The sequence below is a fragment of the Bidens hawaiensis genome, unplaced genomic scaffold, assembly GCF_021521415.1.
Source record: "Bidens hawaiensis isolate Kalapana, Puna unplaced genomic scaffold, B.hawaiensis_p1.1 tig00000636_1, whole genome shotgun sequence".
Lineage (NCBI taxonomy): Eukaryota > Viridiplantae > Streptophyta > Magnoliopsida > Asterales > Asteraceae > Bidens > Bidens hawaiensis.
In genome coordinates, this window is record NW_027491038.1 from 4828288 (window position 1) to 4838128 (window position 9841).

General features: G+C 34.9%; 1 protein-coding gene across 1 annotated transcript; it reads left to right on the forward strand.

The window, feature by feature from the left end:
• The first annotated feature begins 1247 nt into the window (after positions 1 to 1247).
• LOC143530157 (glyoxysomal fatty acid beta-oxidation multifunctional protein MFP-a-like) lies at positions 1248 to 7106 on the forward strand. Its single transcript, XM_077025776.1, has 17 exons — positions 1248 to 1431; positions 2580 to 2651; positions 2740 to 2805; positions 3102 to 3170; positions 3272 to 3339; positions 3424 to 3505; positions 3621 to 3676; positions 3771 to 4073; positions 4158 to 4244; positions 4475 to 4649; positions 4723 to 4844; positions 4927 to 5090; positions 5726 to 6102; positions 6190 to 6311; positions 6406 to 6554; positions 6647 to 6785; positions 6871 to 7106. Exons 1-17 carry the CDS (start codon positions 1341 to 1343, stop codon positions 6904 to 6906), a joined length of 2178 nt encoding a protein of 725 aa, XP_076881891.1. The 5' UTR covers positions 1248 to 1340; the 3' UTR covers positions 6907 to 7106.
• The last annotated feature ends 2735 nt before the right edge of the window (positions 7107 to 9841 follow it).

A 9841-nucleotide genomic window follows, 5' to 3' on the forward strand; every position in this document is an offset into this window, starting at 1 on the left:
TTTCGGAATTGGTACGGTACCGGTATTTTTTCGAATTTTTGCATTTAGTACTAGTACTATACCGAATATATTCGGCATCGATACCCATTTTTGTGAATTTCGGTATCGGTATTAGTTCAGTATGGTGCCGAGATCATCCATACTTTTATCTCTGTATACATTTCTAAAAAGAGCCTCAGCTTCTAGCACGACACTAAAAGACCGGGTTTTGAATTATTTCTAGCTTGGTTAACAAACTGTTCAGGTTGACCTTTTAATTAAACATGTAGCTTTCTGGTTGAGCAACTTGACACTTGGTTAACCCATTTCTTACAGCCAACTCATCAACACTTTTGACACGTTTAAATAAATAAATTAAACGAGACTTATGTTGATAACATGATCTTAAGCATGTGTGAGTTATGACTAATTTCTTTGACACGAATACAAATGTTAGTCGTGTTCAGTTAAACAATTCAATCTCCCACTCTAACATAATTAACACCCTAATCTCTAATTATAAATCCAAACATATATAAGCATTCCTAAAACATTTCTTGTTTCTTATAAACTGAATGCACTTTCATCATTTAAAATAGAGAAAATTCTCAAAATAACTCAAGTGATGAGAGAGATTCTACAAATGAGCACCCATCCTTCTCTTTTGAAAAATTCCTAAAATGACACGTCCCAGTTCCATCTTCATGTTGAAATTCAAAGACCAATAAAAAATTGACACATGGCTTCAGATCTCATCCTTTCGATGAAATTGAGCTTGAAACTCATCGTGACAATGAGTTTGAGAACAATTTCATTGTGAAGATGAGATCTTGAAGCCACGTATAAATTTTTATTGGTCTTTGAATCTCATCGTTTACTCAATAATTTAAGTGTAAGCATAAAATTACAAGACGAGCTATTTTGAGAACTTTTCAGAAAGTCGAGGGTCGTTTTTAGAATCGCTCTATTCACTTTGATCATTTTAGAAAATTTCGATTTAAAATATAGAAAATTAATACAGAAAATAAAAGCAGATGTATAATTAAAGTAAGTTATAAAATAATATTACTCATCCATTGATAAATACCAAAAAGGCAGGCCTACTACACTAATTTCCTCATCTTACTACCAAACCATTCATCCAAAATAAATGTGTTAGTTTAAACCAAACGCCAAAAAGGCGCGTAGAATAACATCCAAGCAAACCCACACGGCACTGCCTTTACTCAATACGTCGTCGTACTCCACTTCCAAACGACCAAGCATTCATCCCCATTCCCCTTATTATAAAACCCCTTGATAATAATATCATTTCAAAACCCCCAATTTTATTATTATTAGTAATAACTTGCCGAGAGAGAATGGGAGGAACAACAACGATCTCAGTTGGATCTGATGGAGTTGCTGTCATCACCATCATCAATCCACCTGTTAATTCACTTTCTTTTGACGGTATATAATATTATCACTCTCTTTTACTTCTTAATTTTCCACCTCTTTATTCACTTATCATGATTTCTGATCTTGCTGCTGGTTTGATTGACCTAAAACTGCTCTATTTGTTACGATCACGCTGACGTGTGCAAGTGATCAATGCAGTCAATATCGGTGTTATAGCGGTACAGATAACATAAGCGATACTGACTGATATTTGACAGATATCACCGATTCCGATATCAGTTATTTAAGTCTTAGTTGTCATTTTTTAGTGTTTAATGTTAGTGTTTTAAGTCTTAATAAGTTCCTACTTGCAGCTACAATTGTTAGTTACAAAACGTTAATTTGTTAATGGTAGGAGGAGAGTTACTGAATTGTTAGTGTTAAATTGCTACATGTATAAACTCTGCATGATATTAAAACTACTTCGATCCTTGACTGATATCCGATATTTATTTTCGCATTAACGGCATAGCAAGTGATTTTGAGCTAATTGATGATATTTTGCTCTAATTAGATTTGAGTTTTTGATTAAAATATAAATCTGGTAATTGATTTGCAATGGAACTATGTTAATTTTGAAATTTAAAGTAGCAAGGGTGATATTAGGGTTGAGTTTGGGGAAAACATTTTGGATTTCTTTATTTGATTGCAGTTTAATTGTCAATTTCATAGATTAAAAGAAAGGTCAAATTATTCTAGCATAACATTATCTGAGAAAACTAGATGGATATAAGTTATAATGAAGTTTTCAAAGCATGCTTCATCATGAAAGTTACGTATGTCAGTATGTGTGTTAGTAGTACAACTTTATTTGGTAGAAATTAGTGGTGATAAGATCACATGATGTGGGATTAGTTGAACCATAAAATTAACATGACACCTTATGATTTGTCACGTTGGTAAAATGAGCAAAAACAGCCCCCCATGAGGTTAGATTAGTAATTTTGCCTGGATTTGTGATATATTATGCAAAAATTTAGAGAATACAAAAGTTAGTTTTAGACCGGACATTGTTGACTTGAAGCATGACTTTTTTTTCTTCTCTTTTCGTGTCTTTCTTTTTTTCACTGTGCAATTACTTAATAACTTTGAAGCGTTAGGAAAATATATATTTGCTAATTATATATTTATATTGAAGTATCTGTTTCTTTTATCTCCAGTACTAATTAGCTTAAAAGAAAGTTTTGATCAAGCTTTACAAAGGGATGATGTGAACGCAATAGTTGTTACAGGTAACTTCAATGTTTCGTTACTTGATTATATATAATTATTAATAGTTGTTAACACATGTAAACGTAATACTTAACTTGATTGGAGCAGGTGCAAAAGGCAAATTCTCTGGTGGTTTTGACATCAGTGCATTTGGTGGACTGCAAGGAGGGAAATGTATGGATATTTTATATTTTATTCTGTTTGACTCGTCAAAATGGGTCATTCATGCATGGGTCGGCTGGGTTGTCCGAAAGTCAACATCTTTTGTTCTATGTTAAAGTAGTTACTCTGTCAAATATGTTTATACCATTTTTGCCAAATTTTATATTTATCTTTTTGATCTGTTGGAAATAAAACATAAATCAAACTGATCCACTCGTAAATAAATATGTTAAAACTGTTACCTCTAGTTAACCCATTAATGTTGCTAAAAATTTAATTATTTGCGCATGTTGGTTTCTTGTTTACAGCAATGACAGGTGGACTACCATCAAAACCTGGTTATGTATCAATTGATATTCTGTCTGATACCGTGGAAGGTATGCATTGAATGTTCTGTTTATATATTTTTGTTGATCGTTACTTTTCACTACTAATTATTAGAATATTTAAAATATAATGTTGGCTTTGTTGGTTTCAGCTGCAAGTAAACCATCTGTTGCTGCTATTGATGGGCTTGCTTTAGGTGGAGGATTAGAGGTTGCAATGGTATGTGTTAAATTTTCCCCTTTGTTAGCTAACTTAACATAATTTGTAAAATTTGTGATCAAATCATGATGATTTTGTTTTCAGTCTTGCCATGCTAGAATTGCTACTTCTACTGCTCAGTTAGGTTTGCCTGAACTGCAGCTTGGTATTATTCCTGGTTTCGGAGGTATATAATTCTTCTGGAATAATTAATGGAAATCTTTTATCATGCAATATACAATCTTTATAGAATAAACGGCAAAAAAACAATATATATTACTTATGTATTTGCATTATTTTAGGAACTCAACGTCTTCCAAGACTTGTTGGTCTAGCAAAGGCCCTTGAAATGATGTTGGTATGCTGTTTATCTCTCTACATATTAACTTTTACACCTAATACAGAATATTATGTTATTGTTAACTGATTGACCTCTCTCTCTCACACACTAGACATCAAAGCCAGTTCGGGGAGAAGAAGCTCATAATCTAGGGCTAGTGGATGCCATTGTATCTGGAGATAAATTAATAGAAACTGCTCGCCAGTTAGCTTTAGATATATTGGCCCGTAAAAAACCATGGCTTTCAAGTCTTTACAGAACAGATAAAATCGAGCCACTTGGCGAGGCCCGTGAAATATTGAACTTTGCTAGAGCTCAAGCCCGCAGACAAGCACCCAATTTACAACATCCACAAGTTTGCATTGATGTTATTGAAGCAGGCATTGTCTCTGGTCCACGTGTGGGATTATTAAAGGTTTGTACTTGTAATAACTAAATTTCTTCTTTTTTGCTTACACTATTTGAACTGTTATAATGTGATATTTTATATAATTTACAGGAATATGAAGCGTTCCAAGTTCTTGTAAAGTCAGATACTTGCAAAAGCTTGATTCATGTCTTCTTTGCCCAACGCGGTACCACCAAGGTACAACTTATCGTTATTATTTGTCATCACTATTATTATTATTATTATTGCTTTTATTATTATTTTGTTGCAACAATATTAACCAACCGTTTTTAGGCTAAAAACGGCCAAAGTTTAGAATCAATGATAATGTAGTTATCTTATAGATAACCCAGCTTTCAACTAACACATCAGAGAAAGTCAACTGTAGTCAAATGGATCGATCAAGTTTTGATTATGTGTGTTAACAGGTACCTGGGGTCACCGATCTTGGCTTGAAACCAAGGCAAATAAAAAAGGTTGCTATTCTTGGTGGAGGTCTAATGGGGTCGGGAATAGCAACGGCTTTAATTCTAAATGGGTATCAAGTTGTCTTGAAAGAAGTCAACCAAAAGTTCTTAGATGCAGGATTAGGCAGAGTCAAAGGTTTGACTTTTCATTCTCTAGAGTTATTTGCAAATTCCTTTTGTATTAACATATTAACACATCTATTATCCAGCCAATTTGACAAGTAGCGTGAAGAAAGGAAAGTTGACTCAAGAAAAGTTTGAGAAAACCATATCTCGTCTCACGGGTGTTCTTGGTTATGAAAGCTTTAAAGATGTGGATATGGTGATTGAGGTATTTAATATTTTCCATTTTATTTATAGATGCTATTTAATTTAATTTTGAAAACTGAGAAACAAATGTTACAAACAAACAGGCTGTAATTGAGAATGTTTCATTGAAACAACAAATATTTTTGGATTTGGAGAAATACTGCTCTCCAAATTGCATACTTGCAAGTAACACATCAACAATTGACTTGAATTTAATTGGTGAGAAGACAAAGTCTCATGATAGGATAATAGGCGCACACTTTTTCAGGTAATAATTTGTTATGGAATATGGTTACTTTTTACCATGGTTATTGCACAAAATAGAAATCATAACAACATACTTTCAGTTTTAGACCAATTGTTTACGTGAACGTAACATCATTGGTTTCTAAAGTGGATGGAGGTTAACTTTTCTTGTTAAGTGAATGTGAAGTGACCAAAAATACCCCTTCACATTAAAAAGTAAAAAAATAATAATCATATTAACTTTCTACTATGAAGGGGTATTCTGGACATTTCACACACACTTAACAGGAAAAGTTAACCTCCATCAGTTTTACAGACTAATTGTTTACGTGAATGTAACACATTGGTCTCTAAGATGGATGGAAGTTAAGTTTACCCATTAAGTTTATATGATATGACCAAAATGCCCCTTTACATTAAAAAATTAAAAATCATTGTAACTTGTTAGTGTGAAGGGGTATTTTGGACATTACATTCACTTGACAGGAAAAGTTAAACCTCAATTAATTTTATAGACCAATGGTGTTACGTATATGCAAATGGTTGGTCTAAACTCTAAAGTTGTAAACTTTGAGGACTTGTGGGCTAAAGTTGCAATATGACCAAACTACTGGGACTATTTTTGAATCTGGGACTAAAGTTACAGTTGGTCTGCAGCCCGGCTCACGTGATGCCACTTTTGGAAATCGTCCGTACATCGAAAACATCACCTCAAACAGTGGTTGACTTGTTGGATGTTGGGAAAAAGATTAGGAAAACACCAGTTGTGGTCGGGAACTGCACCGGTTTTGCTGTTAACAGGATGTTTTTCCCATATACTCAATCGGCTCTTTTGCTGGTAGAACGTGGGGCCGACATATACAAAATCGATCAAGCAATTACAAAATTTGGAATGCCAATGGGCCCGTTCAGATTGTGTGATCTTGTTGGTTTTGGTGTTGCGGTGGCAACCGGGTCACAGTTTGTTTTTAATTTTCCTGAAAGAACATACAAGTCTATGCTTATTCCACTCATGCAAGAGGATAAAAGAGCTGGTAAGTATTTATTCTTGTTATGAATGACAATGTTTTTTTAGTTTTTAAGGTTTGTTTTTGTTTGTTGAACTTGTGATTCTTGTTTAGGTGAAACAACTCGCAAAGGGTTTTATCTCTACAATGATAAACGCAAAGCAAGTCCAGATCCAGAAATTAAAAAATACATAGATAAAGCAAGGGAATTTTCTGGTGTCTCAGTTGAACCTAAGGTCTCTCTCACGTAATTTGTGAAGATGATAATTCTGTATGTTGTAGAGTGAATATTTAACTAATTTGTAATAACCGGGTTTGATTTTGTTTCAGTTTGGGAGTTTATCAGATAAGGAGATAATAGAGATGGTATTCTTTCCTGTTGTGAACGAGGCTTGTAGAGTATACGCCGAAGGTATTGCAGTAAAAGCAGCTGATTTGGATATCGCGGGTGTTATGGGAATGGGATTTCCACCTTACAGGTTTCATGTTTCTCTCAACAATATTATTCAGAATTGTATAAAATGTTAATTGTTTTTAAGTTTTTAACATATGCTTGTGTCATTGTGTGCAGGGGAGGGATTATGTTCTGGGGAGATTCGATTGGATCTAAGTACATATATGAGAGGTTGAACGAGTGGTCAAAGAAGTATGGGGAGTTCTTTAAGCCATGTGACTACTTGGCTCAAAGAGCTGCACTTGGGGCTCCTTTGGTTAGATACTTTTCAATATTTTTCTTTACATATGTTATGTTGACAAATTCAAGAAATATTGAATATATAATTTGATGTTTTGCAGAGTTCGCCATTGGATCAAACAAAATCGCGGTTGTGAGGTGAAATCATCTACTGGTTTTATGGCAATGTGAAGATGGAAGTTGCTTTATAGCTGTAATAATAATAATAATAATAATAATAATAGGTTGAAATATAGATCTCTGTTTATGTTTATGATGTTCACAACAATGTAATGGTTAAGACTTACGCGTTACAAAGAAAAATGCTAAACACATGATGCATTTGGCTCTCCTGGTTAAGTCTCAATACTTTAGACATGCCACAAGCTCAGAAAATTCTCACCATCAAGTTTTGTAGATACAAAACTTTGATGTTTTCCAGGTTGGTGTGTTAATTGTTGGATTGTTGTTGACTTGTAGATGGGGGTGTTACCTGACCCGGTTACTTCCGAATATGTTGTTACCATGTGTTTGTTGCTGGCTGACAATTGCTTCTTAGGTTGATTCGATGAGGTTTAACTGGAAACCGGGTCTCAAACTGGTTCAAACTGTCCTTTTGGCTGATGTGTATATGTTTTTTAGTGTGGTCAGATGTTGCTGCATGCTTCTTTGCCTCTTTGGGCTTCACCAATCAAATTGTCCAAAAGTAGATAACATTTAAAATAGCTTTATTAGATTTACTTTACTAGAAGCTTAAACCATGAAAACATGCATACAGTAAACCATGAAATCATGCATACATGCAGATGCAATAGTATTCATAATAGTATTCTTAATTAACATACATGCAGATGCAACGGTAATGCTACCGTTTGTTGAAAGTTTTTTTTACCGTTAAATACTTGGAAGGAACTAGTATTTAAGAGACACAACACTCTTTATTCATAATTCACAACACTCTTATTCACAGCTTTGCCTTAAATCATAATAATACACTATTTATTCACTTTCAAATGGCTACTTCAAGTGCTCCAACTCAATCCAATGTTGGTGCAACCGACGTAGTTGTTCAAATTCATCCTACAAAAAGGAACCCGAAATATGGTGTAATTTTGACTTGTGTCAAATGGCAAGCGGTCCTCCGATGAAGGCGCGGTGCAAGTTTTGTGGTAAATTTTTTAGCCAAGACAACAACACAACTTTGAGAAACCACGTTGAAAAGAGGTATTGCAAGGCTTTAAAAAACCAACCGGGTGAAGGCCAAGCTTCGGTGGCAATGGATGGAGCCTTATGGGCTTTCAACATGGAAACGTGTTGGGACCAATTTGCGCGTTTCGTGATTCAAGAAGGTTTGTCATTCAACCACTTTGACAACGCGCGTTTGACCCGGCTTATTCAAACAATTCTTCAACCGCATTATCAACACGTAAGTCGTGCTACCCTTAGAAGAGACTGTTTAAAATTGTGGCAAAGTGCAAAAAATGAAACAAAATTATGTTTTCAAAACTTACAAACCGGTGTTAACTTGACTAGTGACACTTGGTCGGCTCCACATGGTTCACCGGACTCGTACATTTGTGTCACTGCTCATTGGGTAGAACCCGAAACGTGGCGGATGATGAAACATACCATTGCGTTTGAATTGTTTGATTATCCTCACACCAGTGAAAATTTGTTTTATATAATAGACAAAGTGATTAAAACGTTTAAGTTGGAAAAAAAATACTTTTAATTTCCTTTGATAACGCGTCGAACAATACGAGTGCTATAAAACAACTTCAATTGAAATATAAACCGATTTGTAACGGTAAGTTTTTTCATAGTCGATGTGTTGCACACATTATAAATTTGTTGGTACAAGACGGTTTAAAAGCAATAGAAAATGTTAAAGATAACTTCTAACAAATGTTACCTGACATTTTTAGCTTAAACAAAACGTTTAGTAGATATCGCAAATATTGTAAAGAGGCGGGTTCCATTTGCTTAGGCCCGAATTGGGACATGCCTACAAGATGGAATTCGACATGTACAATGTTTGAGAAGGCTATTAAACAAAAAGAAAGTTTAATTTCAGATCATGGTGTGCTTGTGACCCGTCACCCTCTGTGCGTTTAAGGAATTCTCTACATCGAGTTGGACTATTATCGAACAAATAACCGATATGCTTTCCGTTTTCAAAACCGCCACAACTATTTTATCGGGAGTTTATTATCCCACGAGTCCTCTAGTACTTAACCAACTTTTTTTAATTTGTAACAAACTAAGCGAGTTGTCATTTAGAGGTAAACCGTTTTCCGATATAATACCACCGATCAAAGAAAAACTTTCAAAATATTTCAAAGATATGCCTCCGGTAATTACTTGTGCTGCCGCATTGAACCTGACCATAAATTTAGACAGGGTGGAAACTTTAGTTGGAAGAATTGGTTACGATTTGGATTTACACGATGACGACCCGTTTTATATTAAAAATGCTAAAGAAAAATTTAACAAAGATTTATCAAGTTTGTTTGATGTTTATCAAGCAAAATATGGTAAAACATCATCCATTCACGAATCAATGAGAGTTTCGGCGGGAAGTTCAAGTAATTCCGATCCCTTGTTAAATTTGTTTAATACTTTGGCTAATGAAAATAGTAAAAGGCAAAGGGGAAACACTCGATGTAGCGAACTCGGAAGGTATGCCGAAACAGACTTTTTGACCGGTATAGGTTCTCAAAGTTTCAAAAATTTTAATGTGTTGGCTTGGTGGAAAGAAAAGGAAGATCAATTTCCGATTCTATCCGCCATGGCCCGAGATCTACTAACTGTCCAAGCTTCTACGGTAGCTTCGGAGTCCGGCTTTTCTTTTAGTGGCAGGGTTATATCTTTACGAAGAACAAAGCTCACTCCCGTTTCGGTAGAGATGGCAATTTGCTTGAAGGATTACTTGGATGCTTTGGAAAGAAAACAAGATGTTTCTTCGCTTGAATACGAATTGGAATACGAAGGCGAAATATATGAGGACGAGGTGGACGTCGGATTGACGGCCGGACTTACTGAAGATGAAGCCGCATATGATGAGTACCTAAGAAATAGCTCCGGTTCGGGAGA